General features: G+C 51.8%; 1 protein-coding gene across 1 annotated transcript in view; it reads left to right on the top strand.

The window, feature by feature from the left end:
- SPMIP4 (sperm microtubule inner protein 4) overlaps positions 1-19,703 on the top strand; it is a 56,438-nt gene extending 36,735 nt beyond the window's left edge. The window contains exon 9 of the mRNA XM_077268791.1: positions 17,225-19,703. Within this exon, the coding sequence (XP_077124906.1) occupies positions 17,225-17,953 (729 nt within the window). The 3' untranslated portion in view covers positions 17,954-19,703. The remainder of the gene's footprint in view (positions 1-17,224) is intronic.
- Positions 19,704-20,744: the final 1,041 nt, after the last annotated feature.

Genomic DNA, 20,744 nt, shown 5'->3' with positions numbered 1-20,744 from the left:
CTGCTGCTGAGACTACCCAGGAGGAGCAGTTGGGGGCAGAGGGTAGTGTAGATGATGAGGTCCTCGACCCATCTTGGCGTGAGGGACAGGAAGGTGGTGGGAGCAGCTCTGAGGAAGAGATTCCCCGTACGGCCCAAAGAGGGAGAGGGAGGGGGAAGACTGCGGATCCTGCAGCCTCCGCTTTGGCACCCGTTAGGAGCATGTCTCTTCCAAAAGCCAAAAAGGGCGCTCCCAAGACTTGCAGTGCCTGGTCCTTTTTTGACACAGTTGCAGATGACATTTGCTATGTCAGATGCAACGTGTGTCATCAAAAAGTCAAAAGAGGTCGAAATGTCAGCAACCTCAATACCTCCAACATGTGGAAACATGTGCGCAACAGGCACCCGGCGGAGTTAGAAAAACACACTGAAGAGGTAGGCCAACCAACAGCGGCAGCTACCACCTCTTCAGCTCGTGTTGCCTCTTCCTCTACCTCACACGCAGCTGGTTCGGCGTCCTCCCAGGATCGCCGTGGAAGAACCTCTGCCCCTGTTGTCCAGAGACCCGCTGTAATTCCACCCGCAGCGCCACTTTCCCAGTCATCCACACACTCCCAGCCCAGTCTACAGCCATCGGTAGTACAGGCATGGGAGAAAAGGCGGCCTTTCTCGTCAAACCACCCACGAGCACAGGCTCTGACTGCAGGCATTGCCAAACTTCTGTCACTGGAAATGCTGTCATTCAGGCTGGTGGAGACTGACAGCTTCCGTGACTTCATGTCATTGGCAGTCCCACAGTACAAAGTGCCCAGCCGCTTTTACTTCAGCAGGCAAGCCGTCCCTGCCCTGCAGAAGCATGTGGAGGGACACATAAAACACGCGCTACTGAACGCCGTCAGTAGCAAGGTCCACCTCACCACCGATGCGTGGACCAGTCAACATGGACAGGGGCGATACCTTTCCCTCACTGCCCATTGGGTTAATGTCGTTGAGCCGGGTACAGACCGTGCGAGTGGCGCAGGACGTGTCCTGCCCACTCCAAGGATTGCAGGAATCCATTCTGTACGCATTGACTCCTCCTCTTACACCAGTTCCTCAGAATCATCGCTGCAGGAGCCGTCACAGTCCACCTCCACATGGACCCGTGATGAACGTGTACCTGTTACGACCGACATGAGCACAGCCGTGGCCAAACGTCAACAGGCCGTCTTGAAATTAATTTTCTTGGGGAATCGTAGCCACACAGCGCAGGAGCTCTGGAATGCCATCAAGCAGGAGAGCGATGTGTGGTTTGTGCCAGCGAATCTCCAGCCAGGCATGGTAGTGTGTGATAATGGCCGAAATCTGGTGGCAGCTCTGGGCCTCGGCAACCTCACTCACATCCCATGTCTGGCACATGTGCTCAATTTGGTCGTGCAGAGCTTTTTGAGGGACTATCCGGATCTTGATGCACTGCTGCACAAGGTCCGCCTAGAGTGTGCTCACTTGCGGCGTTCCAGCACGGCAAAAGCGCGCATTGCGGCTCTGCAGCGCCGACACCGCCTGCCGGAACATCGCATCATATGTGACCTACCTACCAGGTGGAATTCCACGTTACATATGTTGGAGCGGTTGTGTGAGCAGCAGCAAGCTGTAATGGAGTACCAGCTGCTTCAGGCGCAAAAAAGTCGCAGTCAGCGCCGTACAGACTTCACAACCACAGAGTGGGCCACTATGAATGACGTCTGCCAGGTTTTGCGTCCCTTTGATTATTCCACGCGGATGGCGAGTGCAGATGATGCACTAGTCAGCATGACTGTCCCCCTTATCTGCCTGCTTGAAAAATCACTGCAAGCGCTAAGGGATGATGTTGTGGAAGAGGTGGAGGATGAGGATTCACCATTTCCATCATCTTCTGGACAGTCAGCGCCACGTGGTTCCTCACAAACGCGTAGGCAGGGGACCGTTTGTGAGGAGGATGAGGAGGAGTCAATGGAGGAGGAAGACATCCGTCCAGAGGAGGGAGTTACACAATTGTCCAGTACTCAGTGTGTACAGCGAGGGTGGGGTGATGACGAGCGGGCAGAGATCACGCCTCCAGCAGGGGACAGCGTTTCTTGGGCAGTTGGCAGTCTGCAGCACATGGTGGATTACATGCTGCAGTGCCTGAGAAACGACCGCCGCATCGCCCACATTCTCAACATGTCTGATTATTGGGTGTTCACCCTCCTCGATCCTCGCTACCGGGACAACGTAGAAAGCCTCATCACACCGTTGAACCGGGAGCGAAAAATGCGGGAGTACCAAGACACACTGGTCAATTCCATCATCTTCTCCATTCCAACTGAGAGAAGTGCTGCTAGTGCATTCCAAAGCAGCTCAGTGCGTCCAGGCCGTGGTGGAGGCTCTGCACAAAGAGGGAGCAGAAGCAGTGCCTCTGCCCAAGGCAAGACCAGTATGGCCGAACTGTGGCACAGTTTTCTGTGCCCGCCACAAAAGTCTACACCATCACAGACGGCTCCAGTCAGCAGGAGGCAACGGTTCCGTCAGATGGTGACAGACTACATGTCTTGCCCTCTTGCTGTACTCCCAGACGGCTCTTCCCCTTTCAAGTTTTGGGTCTCAAAGCTGGATACATGGCCAGAGCTAAGCCAGTATGCATTGGAGGTGCTGTCTTGCCCTGCGGCCAGTGTATTATCGGAACGTGTCTTTAGTGCTGCAGGTGGTGTACTAACTGACCGTCGCATGCGACTATCCTCCGATAACGTTGACCGGCTTACTTTCCTGAAAATGAACAAGGCCTGGATCTCGCCGGAATTTGCCACTCCTCCTCCTGATTGAATAATTAGGTCACTGTATACGTTATCCAGGTCTCCTGTTGTGTTCATCTTTCTACCACCTGAACTTAAATTCCTGGGCTCCAACACCGCCAGTTGAGGCTCAGACGTGCCGTCTGCACAGTCAAAACATACGACCCAGTGTTATTGGGTTTCAGTAATGTCAGCTGATCCCCAGCTGTGTAGCCGGCAATGTGTCCTGCGACCGCCACGCTGACACAACAACTGAAATGTAAGGGAATCTGTCCCCCCCCCCCCAAGGCGTTTGTTACTGAAAGAGCCACCTTGTGCAGCAGTAATGCTGCCCAAGGAAAAGGTAGCTATTTTTGTTTAGCTCCTTGCACACGCAGAACTTAACACTTATAAAATGTGTCCACTGATACCGTAAAACCGTCCCGGAGGTGGGACTTTACTTCGTAATGTGACGCAGCCCAGCCGTCATTCCTACCCCCCCGGCGCCGCGCACCGGCTCCTCAGCGTTGTTTTATTCCGTCCTGGAGCCTGCGCTGTTATGTTATCCCGTGGCCAGGCACACTTAGCGCTGCCCGTCTTCTGGCATCATTTGGTGTCTGGATGGCTGCGCCTGTGCGGCCGCGCTGGCAGAGAGCCCGCCTCGCAGTGTCTTCTGATTTAATCCCACTGGGGGCCTGGGATCCATGGACATGCGCAGTGCATATCTGAACCTCCACCTCTCACTCATTTCCCTATGGCTTCTTCAGACTGTTCGGTGTCAGCTGGTCCCTAACAGCATGCCACGGCCGTGACACCGCACAGTCTGAAGAAGCCATAGGGAGATGAGTGAGAGGTGGAGGTTCAGATATGCACTGCGCATGTCCATGGATCCCAGGCCCCCAGTGGGATTAAATCAGAAGACACTGCGAGGCGGGCTCTCTGCCAGCGCGGCCGCACAGGCGCAGCCATCCAGACACCAAATGATGCCAGAAGACGGGCAGCGCTAAGTGTGCCTGGCCACGGGATAACATAACAGCGCAGGCTCCTTGACGGAATAAAACAACGCTGAGGAGCCGGTGCGCGGCGCCGGGGGGGTAGGAATGACGGCTGGGCTGCGTCACATTACGAAGGAAAGTCCCCCATCCGGGACGGTTTTACGGTTGCAGGGGACACATTTTATAAGTGTTTAGTTCTGTGTTTGCAAGGAGCATGATGAAAAGAGCCACCTTTTCCTTTTGCATCTTTTGTGCTGCACAAGCTGGCTCTTTCAGCTACAAACGCCTTGGGGGGGGGTTAAAGGTTCCCTTTCGACTTTCTCAGGCTTCGGCCTACATTGTGTTCCTCTGCTTTTCCACCTGTCCCTGGGCTCCAACACCGCCAGTTGCCGTCCAGAAGTGCTGTACGCACAGTCAACAGTCCCTCCTCTGTTATTGGGGTTCAGTAACGTCAGCTGTTCCCCTGCTGTGTGTGTGGCAATCCCTCCTACCTCCTCCAACCTCCTCCTCCTCCACCCGTCCCTGGGCTCCAACACCGCCAGTTGCCGTCCAGAAGTGCTGTACGCACAGTCAACAGTCCCTCCTCTGTTATTGGGGTTCAGTAACGTCAGCTGTTCCCCTGCTGTGTGTGTGGCAATCCCTCCTGCCTCCTCCAACCTCCTCCTCCTCCACCCGTCCCTGGGCTCCAACACCGCCAGTTGCCGTCCAGAAGTGCTGTACGCACAGTCAACAGTCCCTCCTCTGTTATTGGGGTTCAGTAACGTCAGCTGTTCCCCTGCTGTGTGTGTGGCAATCCCTCCTACCTCCTCCAACCTCCTCCTCCTCCACCCGTCCCTGGGCTCCAACACCGCCAGTTGCCGTCCAGAAGTGCTGTACGCACAGTCAACAGTCCCTCCTCTGTTATTGGGGTTCAGTAACGTCAGCTGTTCCCCTGCTGTGTGTGTGGCAATCCCTCCTACCTCCTCCAACCTCCTCCTCCTCCACCCGTCCCTGGGCTCCAACACCGCCAGTTGCCGTCCAGAAGTGCTGTACGCACAGTCAACAGTCCCTCCTCTGTTATTGGGGTTCAGTAACGTCAGCTGTTCCCCTGCTGTGTGTGTGGCAATCCCTCCTACCTCCTCCAACCTCCTCCTCCTCCACCCGTCCCTGGGCTCCAACACCGCCAGTTGCCGTCCAGAAGTGCTGTACGCACAGTCAACAGTCCCTCCTCTGTTATTGGGGTTCAGTAACGTCAGCTGTTCCCCTGCTGTGTGTGTGGCAATCCCTCCTACCTCCTCCAACCTCCTCCTCCTCCACCCGTCCCTGGGCTCCAACACCGCCAGTTGCCGTCCAGAAGTGCTGTACGCACAGTCAACAGTCCCTCCTCTGTTATTGGGGTTCAGTAACGTCAGCTGTTCCCCTGCTGTGTGTGTGGCAATCCCTCCTACCTCCTCCTACCTCCTCCTCCTCCACCCGTCCCTGGGCTCCAACACCGCCAGTTGCCGTCCAGAAGTGCTGTACGCACAGTCAACAGTCCCTCCTCTGTTATTGGGGTTCAGTAACGTCAGCTGTTCCCCTGCTGTGTGTGTGGCAATCCCTCCTACCTCCTCCAACCTCCTCCTCCTCCACCCGTCCCTGGGCTCCAACACCGCCAGTTGCCGTCCAGAAGTGCTGTACGCACAGTCAACAGTCCCTCCTCTGTTATTGGGGTTCAGTAACGTCAGCTGTTCCCCTGCTGTGTGTGTGGCAATCCCTCCTACCTCCTCCAACCTCCTCCTCCTCCACCCGTCCCTGGGCTCCAACACCGCCAGTTGCCGTCCAGAAGTGCTGTACGCACAGTCAACAGTCCCTCCTCTGTTATTGGGGTTCAGTAACGTCAGCTGTTCCCCTGCTGTGTGTGTGGCAATCCCTCCTACCTCCTCCAACCTCCTCCTCCTCCACCCGTCCCTGGGCTCCAACACCGCCAGTTGCCGTCCAGAAGTGCTGTACGCACAGTCAACAGTCCCTCCTCTGTTATTGGGGTTCAGTAACGTCAGCTGTTCCCCTGCTGTGTGTGTGGCAATCCCTCCTACCTCCTCCAACCTCCTCCTCCTCCACCCGTCCCTGGGCTCCAACACCGCCAGTTGCCGTCCAGAAGTGCTGTACGCACAGTCAACAGTCCCTCCTCTGTTATTGGGGTTCAGTAACGTCAGCTGTTCCCCTGCTGTGTGTGTGGCAATCCCTCCTACCTCCTCCAACCTCCTCCTCCTCCACCCGTCCCTGGGCTCCAACACCGCCAGTTGCCGTCCAGAAGTGCTGTACGCACAGTCAACAGTCCCTCCTCTGTTATTGGGGTTCAGTAACGTCAGCTGTTCCCCTGCTGTGTGTGTGGCAATCCCTCCTACCTCCTCCAACCTCCTCCTCCTCCACCCGTCCCTGGGCTCCAACACCGCCAGTTGCCGTCCAGAAGTGCTGTACGCACAGTCAACAGTCCCTCCTCTGTTATTGGGGTTCAGTAACGTCAGCTGTTCCCCTGCTGTGTGTGTGGCAATCCCTCCTACCTCCTCCAACCTCCTCCTCCTCCACCCGTCCCTGGGCTCCAACACCGCCAGTTGCCGTCCAGAAGTGCTGTACGCACAGAGCCAAACACCTCGCCAATGTGTTAGTGGGGTTCAGCACCGCCAGCTGTTCCCCTGCTGTGTATACGGCAACGTGTACTGCGACCGCCACGCAGACACAACAAGTTAAATGTAAGGGAACCTGACCCCCCCCCCCCCAGGCGTTTGTTACTGAAGGAGCCACCTTGTGCAGCAGTAATGATGATGCAAAGGGAAAAAGTGCCTCTTTTCGTGATGCTCCTTGCACATGCTGAACCAAACACTTATGAAATGTGTCCCCACACAGCGTTACACCGTCCGGTAGGTGGAACTTTCCTTTGTCGTGTGACGCAGCACAGCCATCATTTTTACCCCCTTGGCGCCGTGCGCCCCCTCCTCAGCGTTGTTTGAATCTGTCCCGGAGCCTGCGCTGTTAGGTTAGCCCTTGGCCATGCACACATGTTGCGCTGCCCGTCTTCTGACCTCATTTGGTGTCAGGCTGGCTGCGCCTGTGCGGGTGCGCTGGCCGAGATCCCGCCTCGCAGTGTCGTCTCATGTAATCCCACCGCGGGCCTGTGATCCGTGCCCGTGCGCAGTGCATATCCTCTCCTCTCACTCCCCTCCCTACGGCTTCTTCAGACTGTGCGATGTCAGCTGGTCCCTAATAGCATGCCACGGCCGTGACACCGCACAGTCTGAAAAAGCCGTAGGGAGGGGAGTGAGAGGAGAGGATATGCACTGCGCACGGGCACAGATCACAGGCCCGCGGTGGGATTACATGAGACGACACTGCGAGGCGGGATCTCGGCCAACGCACCCGCACAGGCGCAGCCAGCCTGACACCAAATGAGGTCAGAAGACGGGCAGCGCAACATGTGTGCATAGCCATGGGCTAACCTAACAGCGCAGGCTCCGGGACAGATTCAAACAACGCTGAGGAGGGGGCGAACGGCGACAAGGGGGTAAAAATGATGGCTGTGCTGCGTCACACGACAAAGGAAAGTTCCACCTACCGGACGGTTTAACGCTGTGTGGGGACACATTTCATAAATGTTAGGTTCCGCATGTACAAGGACCATAATTAAAAGAGCTAAGTTTACCTTTTCCAGCATTAGTGCTGTACACAATGGCTCTTTCAGCTACAAACGCCTGGGGGGGGGGGGGGTTAAAGGTTTCCTTTCAACTTGCTCGAGTGCAGGCTTCGGCCTACACTCCGCTCCCCCTGCTCCTCCTGCTGTCCCTGGGCTCTAACACACCGCCAGTTTTTGCCCAGATGTGCTAGCTGCACAGAGAAAAACACCAGCCAATGTGTCAGTGGGGTCCAGCACCGCCAGCTGTTCCCCTGCTGTGTAGCCGGCAAAGTGTCCTGCGACCGCCACGCAGACACAAGAACTGAAATTGAAGGGAACCTGTCCCCCCTCCCCCAGGTGTTTCTATGTTTTACAGCTACCTTGAACAGCAGTAATGCTGCATGTGTTCAAGGTGGCTCAGAAACTTATTCTCCTTGCCCATGTTGAAGTGAACACGTCTAAAATGTGTCCTCTGTGACCATTAAAACGTCCCTCAGGTGTGATTTGACTTTGTATTGACACACGCAACAAGCTCCTTGGTAACGCTGCCCGTCTTCTGGCATCATTGTTTGGCTGGCTGCGCTTCTGCGGCCGCCCTGACCCACACAACGCCCCTCGGTGTCTTATTTATTGGGACTGCGAGGGTGTGATTGATGGGCAGGATCAGTGCATCAGTTCGCCTGTCCCTCCTCTCCTTCCGCCTTGTTCGGACTGTGCGGCTTCATGGCCGTGGCATGCGATAAGGGATCAGATGACGCCGCACAGTCTGAAGCGGGTGTAAGGACCCGAGTGTGAGAGGCCAACATATGTGCTGCGCCAGGCCCTGAATCCCAGCCCCGCAGTGTTTTAACAATGTTAAGACACTGCGGGGCTGGGATTCATGGTCATCGCGAACCGCACCGGCCGACATTACATGATGCCAGAAGATGGGCAGCGCTAACGGCGCTAGGCCAGGGGATAACACGACAGCGCAGACTCCTGTACAGCAAATAACAACGCTCGGGAGGCTGCACCCAGCACCAAGGTGGGATTCTTGACACCTGTGCTGCGTCTCATTACAAAGGGAACTCGCGCCTCCATTACACAGTTTGACTGTATAAAGGGCTAAATGTTATACGTGTTTCATTCAGCGTGTGCAAGGAGAAAAATTAAAAGAGCAACCTTTGACTTGTGCAGCACTACTGCTGCATAAGCTGTGGCTCTTCTACTTTCTAACCCCTGAGGGGGGGTTAAAGGTGACCTTTGAAATCGGTTCAAGTAGGCTTCGGCCTACACTCTGCTCCACCTGCAGAGCCCGGGCTCCAACAACGCTAGTTGCTGTCCGGAAGTGCTGGCTGCACAGAGCCAAACACCTCGCCAATGTGTCAGTGGGGTCCAGCACCGCCAGCTGTTCCCCTGCTGTGTAGCCGGCAACGTGTCCTGCAAAAGCCACGCAGACACAACACACCCAAAGCTGCCGCCAGTGCAGGCTTCGGCCTACACTCCCCTCCCCCTGCTCCTCCTCCTCCTGCTCCTCCTCCTGCTGTCCCTGGGCTCTAACACACCGCCAGTTTTTGCCCAGATGTGCTAGCTGCACAGAGAAAAACACCAGCCAATGTGTCAGTGGGGTCCAGCACCGCCAGCTGTTCCCCTGCTGTGCAGCCGGCATCGTGTCCTGCAAAAGCCACGCAGACACAAGAACTGAAATTGAAGGGAACCTGTCCCCCCTCCCCCAGGCGTTTTTACGTTATCCAGCCACCTTGTACAGCGGTAATGCTGCATGTGTGCAAGGTGGCTCAGAAACGTATTCTCCTCGCACATGTGGAACTGAAAACACGTCCGCAATGTGTCCTCTGTGTGACCATTTAACCGTCCCGGTGGTGTGACTTTCCTTTGTAATGACACGCTGCAACCCCCTTGGTAGCGCTGCCCGTCTTCTGGCATCATTGTTTGGCTGGCTGCGCCTCTGCGGCCGCCCTGACCCGCACAACGCCCCTCGGTGTCTTATTTATTGGGACTGCGAGGGTGTGATTGATGGGCAGGATCAGTGCATCAGTTCGCCTGTCCCTCCTCTCCTTCCGCCTTGTTCGGACTGTGCGGCTTCATGGCCGTGGCATGCGATAAGGGATCAGATGACGCCGCACAGTCTGAAGCGGGTGTAAGGACCCGAGTGTGAGAGGCCAACATATGTGCTGCGCCAGGCCCTGAATCCCAGCCCCGCAGTGTTTTAACAATGTTAAGACACTGCGGGGCTGGGATTCATGGTCATCGCGAACCGCACCGGCCGACATTACATGATGCCAGAAGATGGGCAGCGCTAACGGCGCTAGGCCAGGGGATAACACGACAGCGCAGACTCCTGTACAGCAAATAACAACGCTCGGGAGGCTGCACCCAGCACCAAGGTGGGATTCTTGACACCTGTGCTGCGTCTCATTACAAAGGGAACTCGCGCCTCCATTACACAGTTTGACTGTATAAAGGGCTAAATGTTATACGTGTTTCATTCAGCGTGTGCAAGGAGAAAAATTAAAAGAGCAACCTTTGACTTGTGCAGCACTACTGCTGCATAAGCTGTGGCTCTTCTACTTTCTAACCCCTGAGGGGGGGTTAAAGGTGACCTTTGAAATCGGTTCAAGTAGGCTTCGGCCTACACTCTGCTCCACCTGCAGAGCCCGGGCTCCAACAACGCTAGTTGCTGTCCGGAAGTGCTGGCTGCACAGAGCCAAACACCTCGCCAATGTGTCAGTGGGGTCCAGCACCGCCAGCTGTTCCCCTGCTGTGTAGCCGGCAACGTGTCCTGCAAAAGCCACGCAGACACAACACACCCAAAGCTGCCGCCAGTGCAGGCTTCGGCCTACACTCCCCTCCCCCTGCTCCTCCTCCTCCTGCTCCTCCTCCTGCTGTCCCTGGGCTCTAACACACCGCCAGTTTTTGCCCAGATGTGCTAGCTGCACAGAGAAAAACACCAGCCAATGTGTCAGTGGGGTCCAGCACCGCCAGCTGTTCCCCTGCTGTGCAGCCGGCATCGTGTCCTGCAAAAGCCACGCAGACACAAGAACTGAAATTGAAGGGAACCTGTCCCCCCTCCCCCAGGCGTTTTTACGTTATCCAGCCACCTTGTACAGCGGTAATGCTGCATGTGTGCAAGGTGGCTCAGAAACGTATTCTCCTCGCACATGTGGAACTGAAAACACGTCCGCAATGTGTCCTCTGTGTGACCATTTAACCGTCCCGGTGGTGTGACTTTCCTTTGTAATGACACGCTGCAACCCCCTTGGTAGCGCTGCCCGTCTTCTGGCATCATTGTTTGGCTGGCTGCGCCTCTGCGGCCGCCCTGACCCGCACAACGCCCCTCGGTGTCTTATTTATTGGGACTGCGAGGGTGTGATTGATGGGCAGGATCAGTGCATCAGTTCGCCTGTCCCTCCTCTCCTTCCGCCTTGTTCGGACTGTGCGGCTTCATGGCCGTGGCATGCGATAAGGGATCAGATGACGCCGCACAGTCTGAAGCGGGTGTAAGGACCCGAGTGTGAGAGGCCAACATATGTGCTGCGCCAGGCCCTGAATCCCAGCCCCGCAGTGTTTTAACAATGTTAAGACACTGCGGGGCTGGGATTCATGGTCATCGCGAACCGCACCGGCCGACATTACATGATGCCAGAAGATGGGCAGCGCTAACGGCGCTAGGCCAGGGGATAACACGACAGCGCAGACTCCTGTACAGCAAATAACAACGCTCGGGAGGCTGCACCCAGCACCAAGGTGGGATTCTTGACACCTGTGCTGCGTCTCATTACAAAGGGAACTCGCGCCTCCATTACACAGTTTGACTGTATAAAGGGCTAAATGTTATACGTGTTTCATTCAGCGTGTGCAAGGAGAAAAATTAAAAGAGCAACCTTTGACTTGTGCAGCACTACTGCTGCATAAGCTGTGGCTCTTCTACTTTCTAACCCCTGAGGGGGGGTTAAAGGTGACCTTTGAAATCGGTTCAAGTAGGCTTCGGCCTACACTCTGCTCCACCTGCAGAGCCCGGGCTCCAACAACGCTAGTTGCTGTCCGGAAGTGCTGGCTGCACAGAGCCAAACACCTCGCCAATGTGTCAGTGGGGTCCAGCACCGCCAGCTGTTCCCCTGCTGTGTAGCCGGCAACGTGTCCTGCAAAAGCCACGCAGACACAACACACCCAAAGCTGCCGCCAGTGCAGGCTTCGGCCTACACTCCCCTCCCCCTGCTCCTCCTCCTCCTGCTCCTCCTCCTGCTGTCCCTGGGCTCTAACACACCGCCAGTTTTTGCCCAGATGTGCTAGCTGCACAGAGAAAAACACCAGCCAATGTGTCAGTGGGGTCCAGCACCGCCAGCTGTTCCCCTGCTGTGCAGCCGGCATCGTGTCCTGCAAAAGCCACGCAGACACAAGAACTGAAATTGAAGGGAACCTGTCCCCCCTCCCCCAGGCGTTTTTACGTTATCCAGCCACCTTGTACAGCGGTAATGCTGCATGTGTGCAAGGTGGCTCAGAAACGTATTCTCCTCGCACATGTGGAACTGAAAACACGTCCGCAATGTGTCCTCTGTGTGACCATTTAACCGTCCCGGTGGTGTGACTTTCCTTTGTAATGACACGCTGCAACCCCCTTGGTAGCGCTGCCCGTCTTCTGGCATCATTGTTTGGCTGGCTGCGCCTCTGCGGCCGCCCTGACCCGCACAACGCCCCTCGGTGTCTTATTTATTGGGACTGCGAGGGTGTGATTGATGGGCAGGATCAGTGCATCAGTTCGCCTGTCCCTCCTCTCCTTCCGCCTTGTTCGGACTGTGCGGCTTCATGGCCGTGGCATGCGATAAGGGATCAGATGACGCCGCACAGTCTGAAGCGGGTGTAAGGACCCGAGTGTGAGAGGCCAACATATGTGCTGCGCCAGGCCCTGAATCCCAGCCCCGCAGTGTTTTAACAATGTTAAGACACTGCGGGGCTGGGATTCATGGTCATCGCGAACCGCACCGGCCGACATTACATGATGCCAGAAGATGGGCAGCGCTAACGGCGCTAGGCCAGGGGATAACACGACAGCGCAGACTCCTGTACAGCAAATAACAACGCTCGGGAGGCTGCACCCAGCACCAAGGTGGGATTCTTGACACCTGTGCTGCGTCTCATTACAAAGGGAACTCGCGCCTCCATTACACAGTTTGACTGTATAAAGGGCTAAATGTTATACGTGTTTCATTCAGCGTGTGCAAGGAGAAAAATTAAAAGAGCAACCTTTGACTTGTGCAGCACTACTGCTGCATAAGCTGTGGCTCTTCTACTTTCTAACCCCTGAGGGGGGGTTAAAGGTGACCTTTGAAATCGGTTCAAGTAGGCTTCGGCCTACACTCTGCTCCACCTGCAGAGCCCGGGCTCCAACAACGCTAGTTGCTGTCCGGAAGTGCTGGCTGCACAGAGCCAAACACCTCGCCAATGTGTCAGTGGGGTCCAGCACCGCCAGCTGTTCCCCTGCTGTGTAGCCGGCAACGTGTCCTGCAAAAGCCACGCAGACACAACACACCCAAAGCTGCCGCCAGTGCAGGCTTCGGCCTACACTCCCCTCCCCCTGCTCCTCCTCCTCCTGCTCCTCCTCCTGCTGTCCCTGGGCTCTAACACACCGCCAGTTTTTGCCCAGATGTGCTAGCTGCACAGAGAAAAACACCAGCCAATGTGTCAGTGGGGTCCAGCACCGCCAGCTGTTCCCCTGCTGTGCAGCCGGCATCGTGTCCTGCAAAAGCCACGCAGACACTTGCTCTTGTACCTTCTGCTCCCCATCCTGGTTCCAGTACCGTCAGCTGGTTCCGGGCAGAGCCTTTGGCTTAGGTGCCTCCCTCTGGGTATCTGAGTTCCACCAACGTCAGGTGGTCCTTGGTAGTGCTTTCAGGCACGGGTACCTCCTGCTTAGTAACCGGGTTCCAGTAACGTCAGCTGGTCCTCGGTAGTTCCATTGGCTCTTGGACCTTCGGCTACCCATCCGGGTTCCAGCACCGTCAGCTGGTTCTCGGCAGTGTCTTTTGCTCTTGTACCTTCTGCTCCCCATCCTGGTTCCAGTACCGTCAGCTGGTTCCGGGCAGAGCCTTTGGCTTAGGTGCCTCCCTCTGGGTATCCGAGTTCCACCAACGTCAGGTGGTCCTTGGTAGTGCTTTCAGGCACGGGTACCTCCTGCTTAGTAACCGGGTTCCAGTAACGTCAGCTGGTCCTCGGTAGTTCCATTGGCTCTTGGACCTTCGGGTAGCCATCCGAGTTCCAGTTCCATCAGCTGGTTCTCGGCATTTTCTCAGCCTTCTTGTACCTTCTGCTACATTTCCAAGTTCAAGAGACTAAACACGATGACCCGGAAGAACACCCCTAAGATGACGACGACACCAGAGACGACAACCACCGTGATGACGACGACCCTGGAGACGATGACCCTGAAGACCACCCCGATGACGACGACCCCGGAGACCACCCCGATGACGACGACCCCGGAGACGACGACCCTGGAGACGACGACGACCTGGAAGACCGAGAAGCAGAAGAACAAGAGGCTGCAGAACAAAGAGCAGAAGGACATTAAGCATAACACAAAATATCAGAGCAAAAAAATATTATGTAAATTATAAGCAGAAGAAGACTAAGCAGTGTATGGGGGTGAGTCCGTTCCTCCTCGTGGTGCCCCTGGATAAAGCCTGATGCTGCAGGCCAAACTGAACGCGGACAAATGTAACTGGTTTGTGACAGGCAGAACGGAAGGTGTAATCTTCAAACTTTTATAGATAACAACTACGGGAATGCCTGTCACAAATAAGAATATGATGAAGAAGTTGAATATGATGAAGATAATAGTAAAATAAAAAGAATATGAACAATGTAACCCAAAAAATAATAGGTAGAAGATGAAGAAGAAGATGAATAAGGTGAAGAAGTTGATGTCAAAGAAGCTGATGATGAGGATAATGAAGAAGAAAGCGTGGGAGAAGTAAAAAAGAAGGTGAAGGGCGTGGAAGTAGTGAAACATCAATATCTGACATAAAAAAAAAAAAAAATAACATAGTCAAATTCTTTCTAACGCCGAACTTCATAAAAAAAAATTAAAAATCCTGCTATTCTATTACATTGGGCTAAACCTCTGTCCCTTTAATATCTCCGCCACGTCCCCCAATACATCCTACATTATTCTTAGTTGTTTTCCTTCATGTAGAATGAACCTACAAGTTTATAAAGGGTTTATTTTAATTCCGATATTTTCGTCCCATTGACTTGCATTGGGATCGGGTATCGGTATCGGATTGGATCCGATATTTTGACGGTATCGGCCGATACTTTCCGATACCGATACTTTCCGATATCGGAAAGTATCGCTCAACACTATCCAGCACTTTTTTATTGCAGCTCTAGAGCGGTGCTACCAATCTAAGTTCCCTGCCCCTAGGCTCATACTTACCAGGTACCGTCTTGATCTTTTATCAGTGCCGCTCCAGTCAGCCTCCAGCAGCTTGTGACCTGCCAGATTGCTTCAGTGTTTCCTGGAGAACAAGGCTCTCATAGACTTACATAGAGAGCTTTTGACAGTCAAAAACTGCGGTCACAAGATGGCACTATGGGGCCTGAACAGTGCTGGGAAAAGCTGAAGATGGCAGCTGGTAAGTATAAGAATAAGCTCAAGGAACTAAGATTACTAGTACTGCCCTAGCGCTAAAATAAATTAAAAAAAACACTGGTGTGATGCTTTAAATATTGTATTTTACATTGGTACAAACTTTGGGCTTGTTCATAACACAAAGAACCTTTGTAATCATTGGTAGGAACATTTCACTGCAGCAAAAAGCCCTGAGCACTGCACCTGGAGTGTAGATTAATACAGATATGTAGACAATACATCAATATACACAGAGCAATTTATTATTATTATTGTTATTATTATTATTATTATTGACGGCCTTCTGCTCGATCTCGAGCCATGGCGATTTAATATATGACCGCTCTGTAGGAAGATCAATCTTGTGCAAGGCTAGATAGGTTCACCAGGGTTTTCTCTGCCATTATCTTGATTGTATCAGGCCATCAGGTTGCTGGTCTTCCTCTTCGCCTTTTCCTTCTATTGTTCCGACCAAGATGTCCTTCTCTAGTGATTTCTCCCTTCGTAAGATGTGTCAAAAGTAGGCAACTCGTAGCTTGGTGTTTCTTTGAGTGACATATCTGGCATGATTTGTTCCAAAATGTAATTTGTTTGTTCTTCTTGCCATTCATGGTATTGATAAGTTCTTTCTCCAGCACCACATTTCAAAGGCGTTGATTATCCTTCTGTCTTGTTTCTTTTTATGGTATGAAAAAGGTTTTTGGGTAGAACTGACAAGTGGGAGAAATCTAAGAGTAATTCCAAAAAGACAGTGACTTGTAGGCCCTATATTGGCCATATATTTGCATCTGGGTGCTAATACAGCTCAGAAGAAATACCGTATTTTTCGGACTATAAGACGCACCGGACCATAAGGCGCACCCCAAATTTGGGGTGAAAATTGCAGAAAAAAAGATTTTTTATAAGATGGGGGTCCGTCTTATTGTCCAAATTTACAGTATCTTACCTGAGGGCTGGTGGTGGCAGAGCAGGGTCACAGGAGGCATGGTGGCGGCAGAGGTGGGGTGATGCGGTACGGCGTGCACCTGAGCAGGGTCCCTTCCTGCTTAGGTGGGCGACGCCACGGCCTGGTGTCCATGGGAGGGTGGCAGCAGTGGTTACCGACAGAGGTGCTGGGATGAGGAGGCACAGTGAGAGGTATGGCGTGAGAGGGGTCCCTTTCCCCGGTGAGGTGATGGAAGGATCTCGTGGGCACATGGACTGGAGATGATGGAGGTAGTGGTGTACATTGTGAAGCAAGTATTCCACAGGAGCTCATATGTCTGAGTCCTTGCCGCTTCCCGGCACTCCTCAGTGCAAGAATTATTTCAGAAGCCGGTAATAAGTGAGGAGCTCCGCTACCGAGACACAGCCGCCATGACTGGACACTGCGGGAAAAGCGCCTCTGTACTGCTGCGAGCCCTGCTGGAGGCGGAGAGCCGGCCGTGCCATGCGGTGCTGAGGAGCGCCGGGAAGCGGCAAGGACATCTGAGCGCCTGTGGAATACTCTCTTCACAATGTACACCACTACCTCCATCATCTCCAGTCCATGTGCCCACGAGATCCTTCCTGAACCTTGCTGCACCCATCCTGGGAAGCAAAAGGATACAGGATACAGAGTCCAAAGTCTCGGTGAGGTGATGCAGCAGCCCGGTAATGTAGCAGTGCCGGGTGAATCCTGTTGATATCGGTGGGCGCGGCCATCTTCCTGAGGCCGCGCGTTCGCAGATGGAGCTCTGCTGCCCGGTGCTTCAGGAAAATGGCCGCCGCGATCCCCATCTGCGCACGCGCGGTATCCCGCGGCCATTTTCCTGAAGCCCTGGGCAGCAGAGCTCCATCTGCGAACGCGCGGCCTCAGGAAGATGGCCGCGCCCACCGATAACATCAGGATTCACCCGGCTCTGCTGCCTTACCGGGCTGCTGCATCACCTCACCGGGAAAAGGGACCCCGCTCACTGCGCCTCCTCATCTCAGCACCTCTGCTGCCACACCTCTGCCGCCGCACCTCTGCCACCGCACCTCTGCCGCCACGGTAAGCCTGCATTGCGACTATTAGACGCACCCCCCATTTTCCCCCCTTTTTTGGGGGGGAAAAAGTGCGTCTTGTAGTCCGAAAAATACGGGTAGGTTATTTTTTGGAATAGCCACACACACTTATGGACCTATTGGTTCATAGTTTTCATTTTTACCTAAAGCTATCACTTAAGAAATCCAATATTCTGCAATTTCTTGTTTGTTCTTTTTTGTTTCAGAAGCCAACTTTTGTATCAACTGTTCTCCATGCACGACCACTAGAAGGACGCATTGCACGTTTACGAGATGGTAGATGTCCCCTTGTGAGGGAGGAAAGAAATATTGATCTAGAAAGTGAAATTGCAGCCTGTGCCGAACATTCAGATAAAACAAGTGTTACCGACTCACCATCACCATGTATCCATGCTACATATGCTAACTTGGATGCATACACTACAGCAAAGAAGCAATCCCATCCACAGTACACAAAGTATCAATATAAGGAACGAGATATACACAAAATTACTGATACCGAACGGTCAAAGGCTTTGTACAGAAGGCAGCTGACGCTACAGCCCAGTTCTCTGGATTCCAAGCCAGTCTACAATGACAGTTGTCAACCACTTGGATATCATCAATATATGGAAAGTCCATACAGTCTTAGTAAACATGCACAGCAAAATGATTGCACCAGTAAAGTAACTGGTTTTGGAAAAGTACAAAATAATAAAAGTCTGAGCTATTGTATCAAACAAAACACATTACAAACACATCATCCAACAAATAACCATGGGAGGACATTACCTCATCCATCTCTTCAAGAACTTCAGGACTCGTTCTCTAAGTCTCAAGCACATAAAAATTTACATGTGCACTTTCCAGAGAATGCAAAAGATCTGAGAGAAAATTACAATTCTGGGAAAAAGCAAAGGTTTTATGGCTTCCATTCTTTCTATTTCCACAACTAAAATGAGACATTAGCTAAAGGGAACCTGACAGCTGATACATGCTGCTCAAACTACAACAGCATGTATCAGACACTAACGCTATGATTTCAGCCATGTACCCTTGACTCTGAAACGCTGTTTCAGAAGAAAACACACTTTATAATCTGCCGGTGACAGAGCCGCACAGGAGAAAGACCGGTCTCTAGCAGCTTCCCCCGCCTGCTGCCAATGACTGTTGGTCTCTCCCTATACAAGAAGAGACCCATCGCTCAATTGGAGAGGGCAGGGAGAAGTCGACGGGACCACCTTTTTTGACTGGCTACCCGTGCGGCTTGGTCCCCAGCAGCTTTTAAAGTATTATTAACATACATGGCGGAAATCATACGGCCTGTGTCTGATACATGCTGCCTGTAGTGTGGGCAGCATCAATCAGTTTTCGCTTTCCATTTCAGTGCTTCAGGGGGTTTACCAGGGCGCAAATGTTAATGGTCTGTCCTCACTTAATACTGTTTCTTGGTTGTGGGTCAGATTCATATTGATAAAATAATTTATGACCCTAAGGATCAGTCAGCAATGTTATTGTGCCGAAAAACTCCTTTAAAGAGTATGTCCACCATTGAATCAAGGTTATATGTACAATAAATCTTCTGATAAAGTTAAATAACCGATAGTCATCCTGAGTTCTAGCCCATTTTTGGGTACATAGCTGCATCTATAATCCTTTTGTCATCAGAGATTAAACCAATGGGCCCAAGTCATTATTGCATTTGCGCCTGTTTTTTGTCTAGTTTTTGGTGTTTTTTTTTCTTTTTATATTTGTGCCTTTTTTAAACACCATTGTATAAACCTGCTTTTTCTTATTTTCACAATTGTGGACTGAATTTGGTATTTTCCAGATGTGTTCGGCTGATTCATCAGTTACGGCTTCTTAAAAAGTTTCAAAATTTGTTGCAAATGTACGGAGTTGAATTTATACTCGCCAGATGGCACAAATTTTGCACCTTTGCGAGTTAAAAAGTCACATAACAGATCAAAATAAAGACCACTTTTGATTTTGCACAAAATTCATGGACTGCTTGTGTCATATTGAAAAATGTAGAACTAAAACAGCAACGAATACCACAAGAAAACAAAAGAAAAGTGACTTAATAAGGCCCACTAATGTTATATGTGACCACTGTAGTGGTGATCTGTCAACACCACTGAGGTCACTCACTACCATGACTGGAGCAATCATGTCACATTGGAGCTGAGTGAACCGAGATGGGCGACGGAAGTGTAGACAAGGGATTGTTAAAGTATTTCTGCTATTATTTTCAAGCATTGTGAGATGTCTCCAACAGCAATCAAGAGAACAAAGGGCCCATATATTGCTGAAATAAATCCAACCATAAGAAAACTGAAGTAGGGTTGATCTTCACAAACATTCATACTTGTGTTTCGTTATCACATTTCATGCTCAATGTAAGTTGATTCGGAGTTGCTGTAATAGATGAAACACTTTCTGTATTTTCGACGTTCGGTAGTTTTTAACGCCGTTGCTTATTTTCACATTGAACATATTTACGCTGTAACTGTACTGTATTTTCCAGTTGGGAACTCTCCTCTTACCTATATGTTTGATGTGATGATGCAAACTTTTGTAATGTTTCCAAAAACTGCAATTCAGGTTTTTACAATATGGCTATGGTTTGTAAGACATGCTGACTCACCACGATTCTTTTGCATGCTCCATAGCTATAAATAAGCTTGTTGTTATTAAACACTACTGAAAACATGCTCATGATTATTCTTCATAATCAACTATTTTATTAAAAATATGTGCCATACTTATGTGTTGGACATGGATGAAAACAGATAGTTGCACCATGGACAGGGGATGACCTATGAGCTTAACCTGAACCTCCTCAATAACACCATGCTACCAAGACTTGCGTTTTGTCCCTGGTACTACTGGTATGCCTTTGCCCGATTCTTGTGCTCTCTTGGCTGAAACATTCTGTAAACCTTAGAACTGGAACAGAGGCACGACAATGACATTCTGAAAGGGTGATCCACCGTTTTCAGACATTTTCTCAATGTTCTCAGAGTGGGGAGAATGAAAAAAGGATACAGTACATCCGTACTGCAACGTCATAGCTCCACCATACTCGGTGCGGTGTCCCTTGCTGCAACCAATCAGCACCAATGATCGGCTGCAGCATTCATTATCAATCCGAGCTGATTTCTTTCACGCAGTGCTGAGTGTGGAAAGCAGCTTGGCAGTAATAGTAGAGGTTTTTTTTTCTCTTATCCAGAGCAAATTAAGACAATGTTCAAAAGTAGTGGACAACTCTTTTATAGAAACTGTTTCACTTTATTACACTGGTAAAATTGCAAAGTGTTTATAAAAACAAGCATCTTTGCCATTTACCTGTTATTAAATATCCTCTCTGATCTCAAGGGAAGAAGGGATTTTTTTTAATTCTATTAATCACAGCTTATCGCCAAGGCTATGGGTTGTTATACAGCTTGTCATCCCACTATATCCTGGCATTGTCAATGCTCCTGTGCTCCTCTGATGCTGTAGAGGCAAATCCTCTTCTGCGAGCAGCAATGGAGAGCGCACATATCGGAGTGGCGACTTGGCCATGATGCCAGTAGTGACATGAATCTTTTTTCCTCCAGGTGTTTTTCAAAACCTCTTCAGGAAGAAAAAATGCTCAAAATCTCATTATATAGACAGCAAAGTGGATTTTCCATAGAAATAAATTGTAAGAGTTTACCATGCATTTTTTAAGCAGTTTTTGACAAGGATTTTGGAACAAAGTGG

This window comes from Ranitomeya variabilis, chromosome 6 (assembly GCF_051348905.1).
Source record: "Ranitomeya variabilis isolate aRanVar5 chromosome 6, aRanVar5.hap1, whole genome shotgun sequence".
Lineage (NCBI taxonomy): Eukaryota > Metazoa > Chordata > Amphibia > Anura > Dendrobatidae > Ranitomeya > Ranitomeya variabilis.
Note: the sequence above shows the minus strand (reverse complement) of the source record. Positions and strands in the feature narration are given on the sequence as shown.